Source organism: Heteronotia binoei, chromosome 21 (assembly GCF_032191835.1).
Source record: "Heteronotia binoei isolate CCM8104 ecotype False Entrance Well chromosome 21, APGP_CSIRO_Hbin_v1, whole genome shotgun sequence".
NCBI classification, from domain to species: domain Eukaryota; kingdom Metazoa; phylum Chordata; class Lepidosauria; order Squamata; family Gekkonidae; genus Heteronotia; species Heteronotia binoei.
In genome coordinates, this window is record NC_083243.1 from 188,831,852 (window position 1) to 188,853,573 (window position 21,722).

Here is a 21,722-nt window from a genome sequence, read left to right on the forward strand (position 1 = left end):
TGTGAGGCCAGAGCGGAACTATTTCTAGGAGGGGGGAGACCACGATTGGGTGCTGGGAAGGGGGCTTGTCACCCCAAAGCGCAAGGGGATTGGTGAGGCAATCATGCCACTCCCTAATGGGATTCCGAGCTTCTGCAGCGGTGCAGGCGACCTTTGTTTTTGGTTTCAACGAGTGCCTATGGGGCATGCCGCCATTTTTGCAGGCATACAGTTGCGCCTCTTGGGGGGGGGCGTGTCATGGGCCAAACTGCTTAGGAAGCTGCCTAAGCCTGGCCGCGTCCCCAACTCCACCCTCTCCTCCACCTGAACACCGAGCTCTGCCTCACTTCCACCCATGCTTGGGCGCAACCCCCAGGCGCTGCTGCCCTCAGGTGGAGTGGTGCTCGGCCGGCCCCCCATCCACGTACCTCCGCTTCGCTGTGGCGGCGCTGGTCGTAGGTCGGTGCAAACCTTTCCTGTGCCCACATACCGGCTCGTCTGCTTCCAAAAGACTTTCCGCTGCCCCCCCTCTGGATTGCTCTGTTAATTGTATCTTGTGCAACTTTACAGGTACAGGAGTAAAGTGCTAAGGTGGCACCCAGATAAAAATCCAGATAACAGGAAAGAAGCTGAAAAGAAGTTCAAAGAGATTGTGGAAGCCTACAAAGTGCTGTCAGACAGTAAGACACCCATCTTCTTCACCTTTCCAGTGTTGTTCTCTCTTTGTGTCTCCAGGATTAATTCACAATCCAAAACATCACCAAAATCAAATTATAATGCACCATTCCATGACCCCAGACCTACAAGTTGAACATAATTCTACCACCTTTTCCTTCACATAATCAGGATCAAATATAGTAAAAGAGTTACTTCCATTCACCCTTTCAATATATAACTTGTAAGAGCATTTCTGACAATTTTCATTGTTCACTTCTTCCTGATTCAAAGACTTAGATTGTTTTCATAATCCAGTGGTACTCAGTGATTCATTGAGATTTCCATCAACCAAAAGAACCATATTTCCTTCATCTGTGGGTGGGGTTGCTATGTTACCACTGGGGGCAGGGAATCCATTGTCATGAAGATGGGCAGTAAGGGAGAAACGGGGAAGGGTGATTGCAAACATCCTAACAATATGATGTTATTTCTAGAAGTGATGTCATTGTGATAATTGCCACAACAAGATTTGAACCAAGGAATTCTAAGCTTACAAATCAATCAGTTGGCTATTATTCTGAATAGAACTGATAAGTCTGTAATAATTTAAAGTTAAAGAGAAGGATGCATATAGCTCCAAATCTCCTGATATTATGTCTTCTATTCCAGAAAGCACACGAAACCTGTATGATATAAACAGCAAAGATATTTTCAAAGGAACAAGTGAGTATTCCATAGAAAAGATGGATCTTATCCTGTCTAAACAAGCTTAATGACATCACTAAGTTTGTATCCACTGCCAGTTTCTATAGGGGCTACTGTCAAGAGAATCAGAGACAGAGAATTGTAGCTTTCGATGGGAGGGTCATATAGATAAACTTTTGAGGTTAATGTATATGTCTGCCCATAAATTTTGATAAATTGCAACAAGTACCAGTGGCTGTTCACCAATGAAGTCTGGACTGTCTTGGGCCTAGGGGTCAGAAGCAAGAGTTTCTGGACATGTAGATTGTTTGGGAAATAAGAGTTCATGGGAAATGATGCAGTCTTGCCTTATGCAGTTGTGTAGACCTGGTCCTGGAGATCAATGACGGACATTAGAGCTTAATGGACTAGCAGTTTAAGGCAATATGGCTGTTCTCATTCTTTTATGGTAGAATATAGGAAGCACCTTTTGAAGCAGCTCAAATCAAGAACAGGATGGGCGTTTTCACACAGGGCTTACCCCGGAGCGACGTCCCTCTTCACCGCACAGCGTCTGCGCGGATTTCGCACCAACTGCTCCGCAGAACCAGGAAGAGCCGCCAAGTGCCGCGACTTTTGCGTCACAAATGTAAACCGCCAAAAACCAGTTTACATTTGCGATGCAAAAGCCGTGGCTCTGCGGAGCAGTTGGTGCGAAATCCGCGCAGACGCTGCGCGGTGAAGAGGAACGTTGCTCCGGGGTAAGCCCTGTGCGAAAACGCCCAATGTTTTTCCTCTGCTGCTTCTTGGGCAAGCACCAACACTGAAGATTTATACTGTTATAGAGATTGTACAGCACTAAGGAAGGTGATCAGCCTTCCAATCAGAGTTGTTTTGCTTCCCATTCTTGATCCCTGAAGAAGATACTACAGCCTTGGTGAAGTTATTAGTGGTTTTTTAAAAAATAATTTCATTTACACAGTCTGGAAAATAATGTTTGTAATTTTCTCCGTTTGGACCTCCATAGAGAGATCTGAGGCTGAGAAACACTTGTCTGTATTTGATCAGGGTGGCATCAAAATATTCTTCACAGGAAAACGTTCCTCTTCAGGTAATTTTTAAATCTTATTTGGAAGACCAGTTAGCTGTAAATCCGTAATCTCTAGCAATCTGATTGAGGTGACAACTCATTTGCTGCTAGCCTTCTGTCTGGAGCAATATATTCATACTTTTTGACAGATTTATGGAATGTTTATGAGGCAGAAATGAAGAAAAAAATGTTTTTAAAAGGTCAAATATGTTACTCACCTACGCCTATACAAAAAGATAGGTGAGGGGTAAGAAGGTAGCAAAACCTCCATGACGTGTTAGATGTATGTTAAAAGGAAATATACGCTGAAACCACAAGAAGTTGAGAAAAACAGGAAAATGTAAAAAGGTGTTATCTTAGCTAACCGCCCATGCTGGAAACTGTAGATGTTAAAGAGTGAGAAAATAAAATCTTCCTTTGTTTTAATAAGACTGACCTTGTTTCAGAAGTCCTGGGCGAGTTCAGGAAATTAGCAGTGTAGTTAGCTGTCTGGTCAGCTAGGCATACTGAGAGGCTTACTGAGAAATTGCAACATGCTAAATGCTTACTGAAATAGAAATAGATGTACTGTGCCCTGGGAGAGATTCCTGGAGATGCTTGAAGATGCGAGGCCGGGACGCTTGCTGAACACGAGATAGGAAATGGTTAGATGTGTGGTTAGGCCGAAAGCCACTGATGGCACAGGAAATGGGTTAAGCTCCAGTTCCACGGGAACAATGTGGTTAAAGATATTGTGAGTGCTAAAGGTACAGACCATGTATGGGCAGCATGTACCTTATGCCAGAGGGGCACCAATCAAATGCGGGTCTCCACCCTATTCCTGTATGATGTAATATCCTGTATGATGTATGGACAATGCAAGCTATAAAAGCTTATGCACTTCCTTGTATCGGTGTTCAGACCCACATCTTTGGCACAAGCCATGGGTCTGAGCCCACATGCATGTACTTCAATAAAGATTGCTGTTCTTTCTGATTTTGCCTCGGCCTGATTTGTCACTGAACTAAACCTGTTAAGTGACCTTTGCAGACTTTCTGCTACATTTACTCGAAGAAAAAATGAGTACTGGCAAGAAGTTATTGGATTTATACCCCACCCTATACCCTGAATCTCAAAGTCTCAGGAGGGTTTACAATCTCCTTTACCCCCCCCCCCCACACAACAGACACCCTGTGAAGTAGGTGGGGCTGAGAGAGCTTTCCCAGAAGCTGTCCTTTCAAGGACAACCTCTGCCAGAGCTATGGCTGCCCCAAGGCCATTCCAGCAGCTGCAAGTGGAGGAGTGGGGAATCAAACCCGGTTCTCCCAGATAAGAGTCCGTGCACTTAACCAGTACACCAAACTGGCTCCATTCTACCCATTTTTCCATTTGTGCTGGAAGGAGGAGGTATGATTTTACCTGATCCCCCCCTCCCCATTCTGCATGATCCCCTTTGGGGACATCAAAATGGGCTCGTCCACCTTCTTGCATCAGTAGAAAAACTGGAAGCATTCAAACAAAGCTTTGATGCTTGCTGGAAGGCTGAAAACAATGCCTGTTTGTAGGGTATATGAAGACTTATCACTGGATTTGACCTTTTGCTCAAATTGCCTTCCAGTAAAGAGCCCCTTGGCACAGAGAGGATAAGCTGCAGTACTGCAGTCCAAGCTCTGCTGATGTCCTGAGTTCAATCCTGGTGGAAGCTAGGGTTCAGGTAGCCGGCTCAAGGTTGACTCAGCCTTCCATCCTTCTGAGGTCAGTAAAATGAATACCCAGCTCGCTGGGAGGAAAGTGTAGATGACTAGGGAAGGCAATGGCAAACCACCCCGTAAAAAGTCTGCCGTGAAAACATTGTGAAAGCAACGTCACCCCAGAGTCGGAAACGACTGGCGCTTGCACAGGGGACCTTTCCTTTTCTTTCATGTACTTAAGAGCCCCGCAGCGCAGTGTGTTAAACCTGCAGTACTGCAGTCCTAAGCTCTGCTCATGGCCTGAGTTCGATCCTTGGCGGAAGCTGGGTTTTCAGGTAGATGGCTTGAGGTTGACTCAGCCTTCCATCCTTCTGAGGTCAGTAAAATGAGTACCCAGCTTGCTAGGAGGAAAGCGTAGATGACTGGGGAAGGCAGTGGCAAACCACCCCGTAAAAAGTCTGCCGTGAAAACGTCATGATGCGACGTCACCCCAGAGTAGGAGATGACTGGTGCTTGCACAGGGGCCTACCTTTCTTTTCTTCTTTTACAATGTACTTTACCAATCTGAATAGTGCCACAATGACAAAAGTGATAGGAACACAATGTATTGCTTCTGTTACTGTTATCAAGGGGCAAGCGGATGGGTGAGTCCTTCCCTTGCTCACCTGCGGCACCTTTGCCTGGAAAAGCAAAACTTAGACTGATTCCACATTAGCCTTTGTCTCATTCTCAGCTCTTGAGTTTGCGCAGGGCAGGGAGCAAGCAGGGGACATGCAGCCCCACTCCGGAGATGCCAATGCAGAATCCAGAAAAAGCGTCTTTGTGAGGAGCCCCGCACAGAAGGGAGGCGAGTGCTAAGTGCAGAATCAATCACAGTCACAGTTCTCTCCACTCACATAGTACCTGGGTTAAATACTCTGCGTAAGGTTGCCCTTGAACACTGTTTGGAAATTTAATTTGGTTTAGAAGACAGAAGCAAGTCTGTTGGATGGTAAAGATTGCAGGCACAGGGTTTAATAAGAAGAGATCTTGCAGACAGACACAAAATATGCCACACAATGTTTTGGAATAAAACCAGGCCACAGCTTTTATTAATTACATACCAAAGAGTATTGGTGAGACATGGGGGTGGATAAGGGGTGGAATTCTAGCAGGAGCTCCTTTGCATATTAGGCCACACACCCCTGATGTAGCCAATTCTCCAAGAGCTTACAAAAAAGAGCCTTGTAAACTCTAGAAGGATTGGCTACATTAGGGGGTGTGGCCTAATATGCAAAGGAGCTCCTACTAGAATTCCACCCCTGGCATGGATCCTGGGAAACTGAGTGACCTGCTCGCCACTTGGAAACAACACCCCTCAGTCTGCCTTCTGAGGAAAAACCAGAAGTAACACAAAATTATTGGTATAACAAAGGTGTAGGGTTCCCATTTTCCAGGCAGGGGCAGGAGATCCCCTGATTTTTTTTTGGGGGGGGGGGCTTTTGCCAGTTTGGTGTAGTGGTTAAGTGCATTGACTCTTATCCTGGAGAACCAGGTTTGATTCCCCACTCCTCCACTTGCAGCTGCTGGAATGGCCTTGGGTCAGCCATAGCTATCTCAGAGCTGTCCTTGAAAAGGGCAGCTTCTGTGAGAGCTCTCTCAGCCCCACCTGCCTTATGGGGGGTGGGATGGTAAAGGAGATTGTAAACTGCTCTGAGACTCTGAGATTCAGGGTGTAGGATGGGGTATAAATCCAATATCTTCATCAACCTCACCCCCAAACAGCAACATTGTGTTTTGTGTGGCTGTGACGTTGGCAACTGGGTTTATATTGGTTCCAGGCCAGCAGGGTTCATAGAGTAGATGGATGGATGTAGTGCATTTGGGTCCTATAGAGATTCTCTGGTGTGAAGTTAGGTTTGGCTTTGGGTGCCCCAGGAATTGGACCCCCTGGTTGAATTCTTTTTTGGCCTTGTGGGTTTTGTGTGGGACAGTGCCCTGAAGCTACACAGCAGTTTGGAGGGCTCTCCTCAAAACCCCCTGCTTCCCAGAGCCACTTTTCCCACGATAATTACAGTGGGGGAAGTGGCTCTAATTGTTTTTTTCTCACCATTGGGAGCAGTGTTCCTTTTGGGGTGCCCACAGATGGGTGCTGTCTTTTGGGGCCAGGGGGGTTGCATGTGGGGGAGTCCCCTGAAGCTGCCCTGCAGTTTTGGGGCCTCTCCCTCAAACCCCTCTGGCCAGAGCCACTTTCCCCACAGCTATTATAGTGGAGGAAGTGGCTAATTGGACTTTCCCCATCATTGGTGGCAATGGGCCTTTTGGGAAGCCCAAAGACAGGGACCCTCTGGCCCAATCTTTTTGGGACTTGGGGGTTTTGTAGGGTCTCCCCCTCAAGCCCCCTGCCCCCCAGTAGCCTCTGATTATGCCCTACGTTGCCATTGAGTTCAATGGCCCATAGGGTATAATGGTGGGATAGGGGCACCCTCTTTGGGTGCCCCTGGAATGGGAACCCCTGGCCCAATCTTTTTGGGACTTGGGGGGTTCGTAGAGGAGAGTCCCCTGCAGGTCCCCTGCAAATTTGGGGGCTTTCTCTCAAACTCCCTCCCCTCCAAACGGCTTCCAATATACCCTATTTTGCCATTGATTTCAATGGCCCATAGCGTATAATGGGGCCATATATTTGGAAATAGCTGTATATCTCCAATATATACGGCTATTCCGAACACCGGTATTCGAAAATATACGGTATTCCAAATATTTTGGCCTCGTATATTTCCGAATCCGATTAATTCTGAATTATTATTTTTTGCACACTCCTAATTAGAATGTCACTGTCCAACTCCCTCCCACCCCCCACTGGTGAGTCATGGGGACCAGACAACCTTACACAAGGGCAGCGGTGGTTCAGTGATACCAACTTGTCACCTGGGGTGAGCCTGGGCACAGCCCAAGCTCGGCTCACTGCATGATGTGTCAAACTCCCAGACCCCTTAAGGGAGTCCCCAAAGAAGAAGGTGGACATGCAGGCCTGTCTCCCTCAACAGCATCCACCCAGATGCACAAAACTGCCATCTGAGACAGCAAAAGAATAAACACAAAGAGACCACCCCCCCAAAGAAGGAGAGGGTGAAGAAGATTGCACTGCAGAACCCACCTGGCAGTGCAATCTAAATAACACCAGGTTGGCTGTATATCACAATTGCATACAGCCTGCCAAAACTTCAATAATCCAACCAGGCCAGCCCCCCTGGGTAGTGTGGAGCTGGCCAATGCAGTTGCCTGAGGCTCCTGCCCTTTGCTGGCCATTAGGCAAAGGGCAGGGAGGAGGCTTCTTCTGGATCCCACACAGCAACCAGGCCCTCTTCAGGTGAGTCTCAGCTGCATTTATTGGAAGAATACCCCTCTAAAACTGGAAAAATTACACTGGTTGCTAATTTTATTCCTGGAACTATTCAATGTGCTGGCTTTTAGCTAGATGAGATATCTTAAGGACTACCTGTCTTCATATGAATCTGCCTAAATACTGAGGTCATCTTCAGAACTTCTGCTCTATGAAACCCTATCCTCAATCAGAGACCAGGATTTTTCTGTTGTGACACCTCATCTTTGGAATTCCTTTCTTGTATCTGTTTGTCTGGTCAAGAGTCAGCCAAAGATGTTTTCATTTTTTCTAGGCTTTTGGTGATTTGTAACTTTTTTCGATGGTGCACATTTTATTGTTGTGATGATATGTTTTTATGAATTCTACTTTTACTGTGTTGGCTTTTATTATTTAAAGTTTTTACTATCATGATTCACTGTTTATGCTTCTAGCTTTTGTTTTGTTATTGTTTTTATAAGTTTTATTATTTTTATGCTATAAGCCACCTTGAAGATCTTAATTGAGAGCCCAGGATATAGCTTAAACAAACAAACAAATGATGTTGGTGAAGAAAGCACTAAATCTGTCATAGATTTTTCAGGGTGGAAGCAACTATAGAATCTCTGAATCTTGGCAAATGAGATCAATGACACCTACAGGTCATTTTCAGCTCCATATATTGCTGGGATGCTTAATTAGAATAACTTGAAAGAACAGATGGAGAATAATTTGGAGCTCATCTAATGTAAAGGGAGAGGCGGGGCACAGAAATGTGTGGCCTGGGAGACTTTTTGACAAACATATGCCAACCTGTGTTTCAGATTTTTCTGTATCCTTCTTCAGCGCTCCAAAAAGGTTTCACCATTTTTCCATCATGACTGCATTCATCAATGGGAAAAAAATCACAACCAAAAGGTAAGAGAGAAGAGTGAAAATCCTCCATCTTCCGTAAGCTTTCGGATCCCTATGCTGCATAACTGTTAGGGATGCTAGAATGCCTGTCAGTTTGCTTCACATTCTGTTTAGCTGTCACAGACAAGAGCCAGTTTTTCACTGATTGTTTGCTGTTCACAAAACTGTCCATTGGGTTACTTTTCATATATTCAGTACAGTGCAATTACCAGAGTTTCATACATGAGAGTTCCAGCTTCCCCCCCGTCTCCCACAGACCTGTCATCTCTGCACGTTGCTTGGCAGCTAACTGTATAACTAAACAGCAAATCAGTCAGTAAGCCAGTGATTACAAACAGAGGGGGGGGGGTTGTGTGTTTTTTTGAAAACTAGTATTTGTCTATGCTTATGTTTATTCGATTTATATCCTGCCATCCCCAGCAAGTGGTCTCAGGGCAGCTCACAACATAATAACAAAGCAAAATCAGTAAAAATATTCATTGTGTTTTTACATAGCCTTAGGGGAGGTACATTTCCCACTGAACGTCATTTAATTATCTGACCTGACAATAAAGGACCCCGGGGGAAGAATTATTTTCACCCTACTTCACAGATGTAAAAGCCATCCCCTCGTCTCAAGAGGAGAGCCAGTTTGGTGTAGTGGTTAAGTGTGCGGACTCTTATCTGGGAGAACTGGGTTTGAGTCCCCACTTCTCCACTTGCACCTGCTAGCATGGCCTTGGGTCAGCCGTAGCTCTGGCAGAGGTTGTCCTTGAAAGGGCAGCTGCTGTGAAAGCCCTCTCCAGCCCCACCCACCTCACAGGGTGTCTGTTGTGGGGGAGGAAGGTAAAGGAGATTGTGAGCCACTCTGAGACTCTTCGGAGTGGAGGGCGGGATATAAATCCGATATCTTCTTCTATCTTCTTCTTCTTCCTCTCAAAGGCAGGCGAATGAAAAACCAAAACTGCAGCTACTTCATAGCCACAAAACTGCTTGGATAGCTGTTTGACTCAGCCATCAGTGAACGGGACAGATCTGAGACAGAATGTATGAGTGATCATCAACACTTCTGACTCCCAGCCCAGTGTCAGGGTGCTTCAGTCCACCATTACTACTGCTATTTAGGGCTTTTTTGGTAGAAAAAGCCCTGGAGGAACTTATTTACATATTAGGCAACACCTCCTGATGCCAAGCCAGTCGGAACTGTGTTCCTGCTCAAAAAAAACCCTGCTGCTATCTTCCACTTCACTGTGAGAAACAGGAAAAAGGATGGGGGGGGGGAGGAGCTGGAACTCTCATATATGAAACTCTGGTAATTGCATTGTACTGAATATATGAAAAGTAACCCAATGGACAGTTTTGTGAACAGCAAATGAGTTCCTTGGGAGACAGAAGTAAATAAAACCTTCTGTCAGTGAGAGAGTTTCTGGTCAGAAGGGGTCTCCCCAAACTTCCTTTTGATTTCCCTGAAGGTTTTCCTGCTCTGCTCTGCAGTGAAACCAAATCTGACCCTGACCCTATCCTTAAATAGGTCATAATTTGATGTCTCATCGTCCCTCATCTCTGAGTATATCTCACTCAGGCCACCACAGATCTGAGGGCACAAATATAGCATCCTGTCCCCATCAGCAATGCATAGGTCATGGCATGTCATCTCGAAACTAAAGAGGAAAGCTTCCACATCGTCTCCCTTGTTGTACTTGGGAAACTTTTCCTGTTCAACAGGAGGTCTATCTCTGTGAGGACTGGGGAACTCTGCCCTCACTTGGACTTCTCTTATTTTGAGTTCATATAATTCTTTCTCCTGTTCTCTTTGTTTTTCTTTCTCCTCCTGTTCTGCCTGCATTTTGGCTACTTGTAATTGGTGTTCCCTTTCAGTCTTCATTCTCTCTACCTCCATTTTCTCTTGATCTGCCTGAATTTTGGCCAATTGTAACTGGTGTTCCCTTTCTGCCTTTTCCTGCTCTAATCTTTCTGCCCTATCAACCTTTTCTCTCTCGAGTTCCATTCTGGCTCTTTCTTTTTCCACTAAGAATTTTCCCCCATCACCTTCCCTCAGTACCTCAGCACCCACACAGAATTCCTGTAAGAAGTATAAAAAATAGGCACCAAATGTTTTTAAATTTCAGAAACCATACAAGAATATTTATTGGTTCACAAAAGGCAAGGAAGAGGGATAAAATAATATTCATTAGTTGTATTAAAAACAAATTAGTTGGCAGGCAGATGGTTGGCAAAATAATGTGTTCGCAAAATAGACAAAATGGCTTCCCAAGATCTGTTGACTGTCCCTGGCCCAAGAGATGGTCATCTTGCCTCTACCAGGGGCAGGATCTTTTTGGTCCTGGCTCCGACCTTGTGGAATCATCTCCTTATGGAGATCCAGGCCCTACCTGGCTTGTTAGGCTTTCGTAGGGCCTGTAAAACAGAGCTGTTCCACCAAACTTTGGGTTGAGGCGGCAGGTATCTCTTTATTAGATCGGTTGGCCTCTCCAACTGTACCACTCTGCTGTATCATCTTGCTATACCATCCTGCTGGATCATCCTGCTGCACTATTAACTAAATATTGTAACTGGTTTTTATTGTGATTCTATTGTGATTTTATTACTATTTATATTGATGTATTCCACCCTGAACCCCCACGGGGGAATGGGCGGGATATAAATAAACTAAATAATAATAAATCACAAAACACTAGAGGTTTGTCAGGCTGAGATACGAATATAATTTAAACAGGCAGCCTTTAAAGCTATACAAAACCTTTGGACTGGCAGGCAGTGCCTTGGCACTAGGAACACTTTGTAGAGTTGATGGTCTAGCCCTATTCTCAGGCTTGACAAATCATAAAAACAACAAACTGACATTCACTCTTTTCCACACACACTGAGGACTGCTGACTTCCGCAAAATAACTTTTCCCTCACAGACATACACACTAGCATACAGGATTCACACCTCTGAGAGCTAATTTCCAGCCTCTCACTCCTATGTGACCCACCCAGCTATAGATTCCTAGTCTGAATCTTGGGATTCCCTTCTAGCCACCAGAATCCAGTCCTCCTTTCAGAGAGTTTGCATGTTCTCAGTTTAAATTAGGAGTTTGCCCTGTTGTGCTGACAGAACCCCACAGAAAGTTTTGCCTCACAGAAGGTGCCTGGCTGTGACCCCCTTCTAGCTAGAACCTCTCTCACTGACAGAAGATTTTATTTATTTCTGTCTCCCAAGGAACTCAGCCCCACTGGCTATTCTCAGCTCCTTGTCCAGTTGCTTCACACAGCAACTCTTCAGCTTCAGTACCCAGTCTCTACTCAATTGTTCAGTACACAAGCTCCAACTCCAAAACCAAACTCTGAGGCGTTTTCTCTTCTGCAAGCCTCTTCAATTCGCTACATTTTAGTTACCATGGCTGTGTCCCAGCCAATCATTGCAAGGCTGTTCTCAGCTTCCAGGCTAAGTGCCTGAGTCCATTACGCAGGCTTTAATATAAACGACACAGAAACTTCATTGATTTACAGGTTGTTTTCAAAGAACAGATCAGCAGCACAGGTCTCCAGGCAGGCACAGGAGAAACCTGGCTGAGGCACATCAACTTAAGCTAGTTACGTCTTCAGAGAGTGGCTTGAATTTTCATTAATGCTTTCAAACACAAACAGGCTTTTACTGATTAGCCATTAGGTTGGATCCCCTTTCACACTCAGGATATCATCCACATCAGTCTGCCCTTTCCCAAGAGACAGACTAAATGGTACAAAATCTGCTCATTACCAGAGACAAGTGGCTGTTTTCCCCTTCAGGGACAGGACAGCCTCCAGGCAGTCGCATACAGTATTTACACTGATGATTGTATGCTATATCACCCCCCCACACACACACACACACAGATAAATGGCAAGCTGTCATCCATCCATGGGGCTTTTATGTTGCATTGTATAAGTAGTACTTAGACGAGAGTGATGGAAACGTGTATATATTAAGCAGGGGTTGTTTTATAGACAAAAAGGGTGGTGGAGCTCATCCAGGGATTGTTATGCGGCTACACCTACTGTTCAATGGACAAGGTGGGAAGGAGGAGGTGGAACTGTCGGGTTCAGGAGCTGTGCTCCTGTGAGCTCCCGCTGAATCCGAGGCCTGATATTAAGTAAAATAAACGTATATATAAAAGTAAATCTTATCAGATTTGAGAGAAGGAGATTTGCAACACAGCTGTATTTCTTTGAAGGGGTACATTGTCACAAATAAAATGGAAAGCAGGGAACTCTGTGTGTGGGACAGATGTCAAAGATGGATAACATGGAGGAATGAGTATGAGAAAACCAATGACTGTGTTAAAGTGTACCTGTTCCTTGATGTAAGGCCAGGCTGTCCTTGGCTAGGGCCAGGGATTTTCCTACCCTGGCCCCAATACGGTGAAACTCTGCCGGTTTCCATCCAGGCCCTGCAGGAATTACTACTGTTCCACAGGGCCTGTGAGGCAGAGATGTTCCACCAGGTATTTGACTGAGGACGGCTACAGTTTGCATAGGGTTGCCAGGTCCAACTCAAGAAATATCTGGGCACCAATGCTTCCTCTAAGCTGTGGAGTCTTGTGAACAAAAAAGCCTGCTTTGTGAACTACTGGCATTAAAACTGTGAACTGCTCCATAAATTAGTTTGCTCTGGGGCCATTTTTCCTGAGCTAAGATAAAAAAATATGTGAGTTAGAGGCTAAAACTGTGAGCTCTAGCTCACACCAACTCAGCATAGAGGGAACACTGCTGGGCATTTTTGGGGTGGAGCCAGGAGCAAGGGTGTGACAAGCACAAATGAACTCCAAAGGAGTTCTAGCCATTACATTTAAAGGGACTGCACGCCTTCCCTCCATTTGAAAATAATGGATAGGAGCACCTTCTTTGGCGGCTCATAGATTTGGACCCCTTGGTCCAATCCTTTTGAAATCTGGAGGGTGTTTTGAGGAGAGGCACTGGATGCTATCTGTAAATTTGGTGTCTCTACCTCAAAAAACAGCCCCACAGAGATACCCACAGACCAATTCTCCATTACCCCCTATGGGAATTGGTCTCCATAGAATATAATGGAGTGCCCATCAGACATTTTCCTCCCTTCCCCCTGCTTTCTGATAACCCTGAAGTGGGGGGAGCTTCTCCAAACAAGGGGATCCTTTGCTTCCAACTGAGGATTGTCAACCCTAGGTTTACATCTGACACTCCCACTTTCACTCCCCCTATTAGGAGAGCCAGTTTGGTGTAGTGGTTAAGTGTGTGGACTCTTATCTGGGAGAACCGGGTTTGATTCCCTACTCCTCCACTTGCACCTGCTGGCATGGCCTTGGGTCAGTCGTAGCTCTTGTAGGAGTTGTCCTTGAAAGGGCAGCTGCTGTGAGAGCCCTCTCCAGCCCCACCCACCTCACAGGGTGTCTGTTGTGGGGGAGGAAGGGAAAGGAGATTGTGAGCCGCTCTGAGACTCTTCGGAGTGGAGGGTGGGATATAAATCCAATATCTTCATCTACCTCACAGGGTGTCTGTTGTGGGGGAGGAAGGGAAAGGAGATTGTGAACCGCTCTGAGACTCTTCGGAGTGGAGGGCGGGATATAAATCCAATATCTTCATCTACCTCACAGGGTGTCTGTTGTGGGGGAGGAAGGGAAAGGAGATTGTGAGCCACTCTGAGACTCTTCGGAGTGGAGGGCGGGATATAAATCCAATATCTTCTTCTTCTTCTTCTTCTTTATTAGTGGCACCACCAAGTCTTGATGGCATCTTGTTTTAGGGCACCGTAATGCTTTCAGTGTTATTTAATTTGGTTTTATTCTGTTTTTGAAATGTAATTTGTTGTGAACTGCCCTGAGCCTGACTACTGGGAAGAGAGGTAAAATATTCAATTAAATTAATAATAATAAAAAGAGTGTGGGGAGGAAGTCATTGTATGAAACGCCTTCATATATCAGCCGCGCATGATTTATTTATTATTTCATTTATTTATTACATCATATTTATAATCCTGCCCTCTCCATGAATAATCAGGGCAGCTAACAGGCCAACTGGCATCTAAAAACAAGTACAGCATTATAGACGCAACATTACAAAACATTAAACATAAAACACTGTGATGCTATACTTCAATATAAAACAGGCAAGTTTTCCAAGAGTTAAGAGGGAACTGGTGGTATGACTGAGACAACATATAGAAGGTAGAGGTTGAAAGCTGATTTCCTTATACATCTATCTGAGGCGGTAAAGTCTTCATGCATTTTTTATCACCTCAGTTTTACCTGGGAGATCACTTGCCTTTAATTTGCCCATTATGAAAATTAAGGTATCAGGAGAGAAGGCTTTCCGATAGAATTGTCTATAAGGTGTTAAAGCTGGGGATTTTCAGACAAATATCTCCCCACATGAAACTCAGTTTATGGCCTTGTGACAACTTTACTACCCCAGCCCTGAGAAAGAGCGAGCTCTTATACATTGAGGGAACAGCATTACGTAAGATGGAACAACTCTGATGTGTATAGGCCAAGGATGTCTTCTTGTGAGTTGTGAACAAGGAGGTCACAATATGTAGGCTTGTCTTTTCCCTAAATCATCAGTCCTTTCTTTGTAGAGTAACCGTGTTTCCCCCCCTTCCTCTTCAGACATCTTGAGAATGAAAGCAAGTACTTGGAAGTAGAAGAGGACGGGAAGACGGTATCTATCCATGTTAATGGTAAAGTGGAATGGGGAACAAATATACCCTATATGCCCAATTTAAATGTTTTCCTCAGTGTGCATAGGGCACCGAAGAGTTTCAGAAACACTCCTGAAAACAAATGCTGAAGAATCCGATTCAGGTTTTTTTGTTTTGTTTTTAATTAAATCCTTGCAGAGCTCATTGGGGAAAAATTACAAAGTATTGTTGTTTCTTTAACCTTCTGACTGAACTCTGTAAAAAAACTAACTAATTAACTAACTAACAAACCCTCAAAGCATACCATGTTCTGTACCAAGGAAATTTAAATGCAAAATAAACAATGGAAATAAGAACACATTTGCCCACCTTAAATACATATTTGTAATACATTAGTATAAGTTGGCCTTGACTTGGATAGCCCAGGCTAGCCTGATTTTATCAGATCCTGGGAAATCATGGTGGCAAATCTGAGAATTTTCATTGGTTGGATGTGGCCTACACAGGATTGGCTTGCACTCTGTCTCTGGCATTCCATTGGCTCATTCTTCTCTCCCCCACCTACCGCTGGCTTCATCAGGCAAGAAGCCCATCTGAAGGCCACTGACCTTTGAGGGAGTCAGTTCTCTGCTGACAGGTTCTCCTGGGGGCTTACTAATCACTACTGCGTCTCCTCAGGGCCCATTGTAGGAAGTCTGCGACAGTGTCCCTCCCCCCAAACAACACTGCTGTGAAGCAAACAGTAAAACTGTGAGAGACATGTTAATGAGATAAAACAGTAGCAGTTACTTCTCTTCAACTGACACAAAAGGAATGTTCATTCACAGAAGGGAGGGGCCAGTTTCACAGCAGCAGATAAACAGGCTGCCCCCTTTCCACCTGCAAATGCTCTTCACTCTTTCTATTCAAATTAGGCTACAGTGGGCTCATATAATAGAATGGACTCTGAGCCTTTCCCCTGGGGAACCACTATTGTCAGTCTCCAGGTGAGGGCTGGAGATCACTCAGAATTACAACTGCTCTCTAGATGGCAGAGATCAGTTCCTCTTGAGGTGTGTGGGAAGAGTGAATGTCTTCACTTGGGTGGGTGGGAAGACAGCAAGGCTGGCGGGGGGCACTTACCCAGAGGCCTTTAGTGATACCTTTCTAGGTTGGTGGGAAATTCCTAAGATATCACTACAGGCCTCTGAGGGAAAGGCCTTTCCTCCTGGGGAACCACTGTTGCTAGTCTCCAAGTGAGGGCTGTGGAAGCTGACTGGGTGATTTTGGACGAGTCACAGACTTTCAGCCTAAACTGCCTCACAGGGTTGTTGTTCAGATCACACAGAGGAGAATAATATAAACTGCTTTGGTCCCCTCACACTATGAAGAAAGACTTATTTTCCTATGTAGAGGCTGCAGGGAGGGGGAAGGCAATGGAAGGCTATAAACAGAAGAAGATAGGGTTGCCAACTCCAGGTTTGGAAATTCCTGGAGATTTCAGGGGTGGAGCCTGGAGAGGGTGAAGTTTGAGGAGGGATAGGACCTCAGACAGGGACAATGCCATTTCTTACTGGGGAACCACTGGAGACCACTCAGATTTACAACTGCTCTCTAAATGGTAGAGATCAGCTCCCCTTGAGGTGTGTGTGTGTGTGGGGGGGGGGAGTCAATGCCTTCACTTGGGTGAGAAGACAGCAAGGGTGGCTGACAATTGCCCAGAGCCTCCTTCTAGAGCCCATTGTATTTTTCTTTACAACAGGCCTTACTCCTAGTAACTACATAATAATATATACAATTACCCATCAACAGTTAGCTAGTTGATTGGCATCCCACCCAATCCCAATTATGGGTAAACATCAATGGTAGGAAAAATACAGCAATTTTAGAAGATAGCTCTGTATTTTCTGCATGAGACCGTTCCATGTTATGAGCACAAAATCTGGTTCCTTTTTCTAGATATTGAGATTCTGAACTCCCACCCTCCAAGATTAAGTTTCTAATCCTTATGGCTTTGAAAGAACAATTATGAAAGCAGTAGGCTTGCCAGCCCCCAGACAAGGATCCCCTGGTTTTGTAGGCTCTGCCCCACAAGCCAGCTAGCAAGCAGGGGGAAGCGCTACCACAACAGCCATGATGTGCAGGTTTAGAAGAAGCTTGCAAACTCTTTGTGTTTTGGAATGTATGTGCACCCTTTAAATCTCATCTGGACATGAAAGCTGCGGGGGTTGAGGGGGGGAGCAGGCAGACCCATGTGGCTCTTCCCAGTGAGTGTGTGTGAGAGAGGAAGAGAGCAGAGTCTCTCTGTTTTGCATTCATTTCAGAAGTCATTTGTATAGTGAAATGGACAGTAAACAGTTAACTAGAACCTGATTATGGGATGGAGTCCCCTAGGACTCTGTCTTCCTAACTTTCATTTTCCTGTGTTAGTCTGAAGAAGTTGGTTGAAATACAGCAGATTTTTACATTCAGCAACTCCCATGAGTAAACTGCCCCAATGAGATCACAAAAGTGTGGGTTTGCAAACTCTTTATTTTGGCTGCTTTGTGAGTGTGTGTTCACTTTCATTTATTAAAAGTGCAGCTGCTGGGGAACCATTTGGAAGCAAAAAAAGAGGATGAGGAAATGACGACTGTATTCAGGGGAACTGCACTGCCGTATTTTTTATTTGTTTATTTTAGGGAATAGGGAAGTCTCTGGGCTCCATCCCCAAAGTCCCCAACTTCCTGAGTTAGACCTGGCAATCCTAGAAAGCAGTGTTAGCTACATAACTGGTAGGAATCACAACCACATTAGGACTAGGACTGGAAATTTTGAATTATTCAAACTAAGGGTTTCGGCTTAATTACCAGTTTCTTTTCCTGTACCCTGTGACTCCAGTGAAGGGAATGGACATTTTTGTCCTACTGGAAAAGTGGAGATGACTGCAGAGGTCTCTTTCAATATCTGTAGTGATCTCCCATTTCCTGGTGGGAGGGGTGGCTGACAGCAGAGTACTATTTTTTCCATCTCTCATGCTCCTTTTTGAAGGTAGATGATGTAGTGACAATGTTTGAATAATATGACCTAGTGTTTTATTTGAGGCCAAAAATTTTAATTGATTAATTTAATGGGCCTAGTAATAAATGTTTTTGACAAACAATCTTTTTAAAGATTTCTGGCCACTTTTGCTTGAGGAAGTGGTATGTGATATGCTTTCATTAACGAGCATGGCTATTGCAAGTTATACATTATTCTCTCTTCCCTATTAGGCTAAAAACATTAGAAATTCTATCACCAAGAGTAAACAGGTCGTACCGAAGGCAAAAAATCTCTCCTTTTGTGTTTACAAGAACCTTGGTCATTAACGTGTTCCCAAACCTAATTCTATGCAACTAACATCAACAACGATTTAAAAAAACTGTGTGACAGTAATGAAACTCTGCACTTCAAGATTACCTCATAGCTTACAAACATGATTGATTGATATGTGGAAGTTCTTTTGTCTGAGAGCTTCTTCTGACCAATAAAGAAGCAAGTGAGGGGTGGATGATGGGATTGCTACAGGTACTGATTGTAGGCTTATTTTGACCATTCTTATTTTACTGTTCTTCCTAGAACAGTGATTGTTTGACTAATACATTCTAGTTCTCTTTCAGGCATACCTGTTTATGATAGAAACAATAATGGAGCAAAAGGAAATGAATGGAATTACAAGTTGGACAAGAGGCACCAGTGCCCACAGAAGAACAGAATCTGGACATGTGAAAAGCGTCGGTGGGCCAACGAATGGCGCCGCTGGGCAGAAAAATGGCGAAACTGGGCAGAAGAGTGCCGTAACTGGGCTGAAGAGAGCTATCACCAAGAAGATAAGAGTTGTTCTACGTCTGCTGCTAGGAATTGCCAGAAAGATACACGGTATCCAAAGGTCAACGAGGAACATTCAAATTCAGACAAGGGTTGCCCCAGGCCAGGAAGGAGGCATCCACCATTTTCCAAGCCAGGGGAAGGGAAACCTGATCTAAATCAGAGGCAATGCAAGACAAATAAGGGACAACCTTGGCCAGAGGAGAAACTCACCAGCCCAGAAAAGGGATATTTTGTGTTTCCTAAGCCTGGTGAAAATAATTCTGGTATGGATGAAACACATGTCAGGAAAAACAAAAAGCAACATAGACCAGAGACAAAACATCCTGTGTCAGACAAGGACGACCCTGGATTTTCTAAGCCAGGGGAGGGACATGCTGACCAGGACGTCAGGACAAACAAGGGACAACCTAAGCCAGATGAGGGATGTTCCCAGGAAGACAAGGAGCATCATGGATTTCAGAGGCCAGATCAAGAGACTTGCGCTCACAAGAAATCTAGCCCTGTTCATACTGAAACAAAAGATGAAACAAAAGATGGTCACATGTCCATGTCTATGAAACAAAAGATGGTTACTGGATGCAGTTCACAAGCTGGAAATAAAAAAGCTCCTGTCGGGATACATGACCAACAGTCTGAAGAAAGCAAGCAACGAAGCATGAGAAGTGAAGGCCCTCTTGGAAAAAATGAGCAGAAGAATGCAAAGTTGGAACAGCAATGTGAAAATGGAGAGTCTACATTGAAGTCTGGACAAGAGAAGAGAACAGAATTGCACGATGTGACAAAAAAGGCTTCTGCGTGTGCTAAGCAGGCTTCCAAACCACAGCTGACTACCTGTGGTGCTAAAGGGCCACCACTGAAAAAGAAAGAGTCCCCAGTTCGGATGAGAAAGCCATGTGCCAAATGGACCAGATCTCAGACTGGGCGAAGAAAGCTGTATACCAGGAGGAACATATCCCAAGCAGGGCAGAATAGAATGCCTGATGAGCACAGTAAGGCAGGTGTTGAGTGGAATGGCCCCTGTACTAAAAGCAAGGAGGTGGCTTCAGAAAGGAAGAAGATACCTGTAGGTTGCAAGCAAGGACCACCAAATAGGAAAAAGTGTCATCTTCCACCTCTCCAAGAACTTTCTCTCCTGGCCAAAAAGAAACTGCTCAGGAGAAGGGTTTATCACCTGCCACCTGAAACAAAGGATGAAAAGCACCCATTAATCACGGAAACTAATCTCTTCCTGAACACAAACAGCCAGCAGAGAGGGAGACTGATTAAACTGCCCAGGAACATTTCACACCTCCCAAGTATTCAAGGCCAGAAGTTTCAAACAAATCAGTCCCCAAATCTAATTCATTGATCATGAATGTGACTGAGATAGCTTCCACATAAGGAGGCTCAGAGTCTTGGTCATAGATTGAGGCTGCTCTGATTCGTGCTTTCACACTATGCAGTGAAGAATCTCGTATGTGTTGGGCTCCAACAGAAAAGAGAGTCCTAAGGGAGTGGAAGAGGTATTTTTTTCCAATAAAGACAGAAGTGTAATTTGTATCACTTTTCCGGCAAGTGTATATTATTGGATGAGAAACAATATTCAGACAACACCAACTCTATGCTCAGCTAAATCTAGATTTCTCCATTTAGTACCCAACATTCAACTATCAATATTCTTTTCACAATATGTTGGTGCCCATTTAATTTTCCTAACACACTGTAATTACAAAATCATGTGTGTCAATTTTAGGTTAAGTTCCTTAATAGGACATGTAAGCCTCCTTGTAGTCATTGGTTCCAGTGGAAAACACATTTCTAGATGTACAACCCATAACGGGAATGAATCTTTCCTTTCCTTTTCCCTTTTCTTTCTCACCTTATCTATGTAGACTCAAAGCGGCTAGCAGCACAATAGGTTACAAGAAACAAAAAGCATAACAGTCCATTAAAAAAAAATTAAAAACAGTGCACAGATTCTAGAGGACTTGACTGGCCACAGAGAAAACCAGTGACCTAGCTGTTGTGCTTTGGTAAGTATGACATTCCTAGACTGCGAAGGGCTTTAAAGGTAATAACTAGCACTTTGAATTGGGTCCAGAAGCAAATTGGTAACTAACGTGCTTAATGTCGCTCTGGGCTGGACAGCCATATCTTTTAAGAAGTCCAGGGGGGAATGACCGATGAGCTCACCTATCCCAAACAAGGATCCATTGGCTCAGGGTAGGGTTGCCAAGGTTAACTCAGAAAATATCTGGGGACTTTGGGGGTGGAGCCAGGAGACTTTCACAGTCCCTAAAACAAATAAGTAAAAATATAGCAGTGCAGTTCCCCTGAATACAGTCAATTTCCTCATCCCCAAGCAGCTGCACTTCCTGTGTTCTCTCTCTCTCTCTCTCTCTCTCACACACACACACACACATACAGAGCACCCAAAATAAACAGCTTGCAATCTCACACTTGTGTGGTCTCACTAGGGCAATTTACTCATGAGTTGCTGAAGTTCTTCAGACTAACACAGGGAAACCAAAGGTTCTAGTTTATCCTACTATGCAAACGACTTCTGAAAGGATTGTAAAACAAATGGAGGGTCTGGGCTGCTTTCCCTTCCTTTCTTACAAATTCACAGCTCATTGGGAGCAGCCATGTTGTTCTGCCAGCTCACCCTGCCCCCATTCAGCCTGGCTCCTACAGATTTAAAGGCACACACACCATCTAAAAAGCAAGCATTTCCAAGCTTCTTCTAGCCTTCTGAAGTGGAAAGGCACATGGTGGCTGTTGGGGTGAGGTTTCCCCCTGCTGGCCAGCTGACTGGGGGGCCGGAAGGAGCCTGCAAAACCAGGGGATTGGCAAGCCTAGCCCAATGGCCTGTCACTCCTCAGGGCTGAGTTGGGGAGGGAGGACTGGTTGAGCCCAGGATTAGCCCTTCCTTGGGGAAGCA

At 44.8% G+C, this 21,722-nt stretch overlaps 1 protein-coding gene across 1 annotated transcript; it reads left to right on the top strand.

Moving 5' to 3' along the window:
- The first annotated feature begins 1,311 nt into the window (after nt 1-1,311).
- Nucleotides 1,312-20,150, top strand: LOC132589726 (uncharacterized). The gene is made up of 5 exons (XM_060262451.1): nt 1,312-1,359; nt 2,348-2,431; nt 8,245-8,338; nt 14,943-15,013; nt 18,592-20,150. Exons 3-5 carry the CDS (start codon nt 8,298-8,300, stop codon nt 20,148-20,150), a joined length of 1,671 nt encoding a protein of 556 aa, XP_060118434.1. The 5' UTR covers nt 1,312-1,359; nt 2,348-2,431; nt 8,245-8,297.
- The last annotated feature ends 1,572 nt before the right edge of the window (nt 20,151-21,722 follow it).

What these genes read in the sequence shown, in the direction of transcription:
- LOC132589726 (XM_060262451.1), top strand. Translation starts at nt 8,298, where the DNA reads ATGACTGCATTCATCAATGGGAAAAAAATCACAACCAAAAG. An exon ending in AAAAAAATCACAACCAAAAG is followed by an intron (nt 8,339 to 14,942) that starts GTAAGAGAGAAG and finishes CTTCCTCTTCAG; the next exon opens with ACATCTTGAGAATGAAAGCA. An exon ending in GGTATCTATCCATGTTAATG is followed by an intron (nt 15,014 to 18,591) that starts GTAAAGTGGAAT and finishes GTTCTCTTTCAG; the next exon opens with GCATACCTGTTTATGATAGA.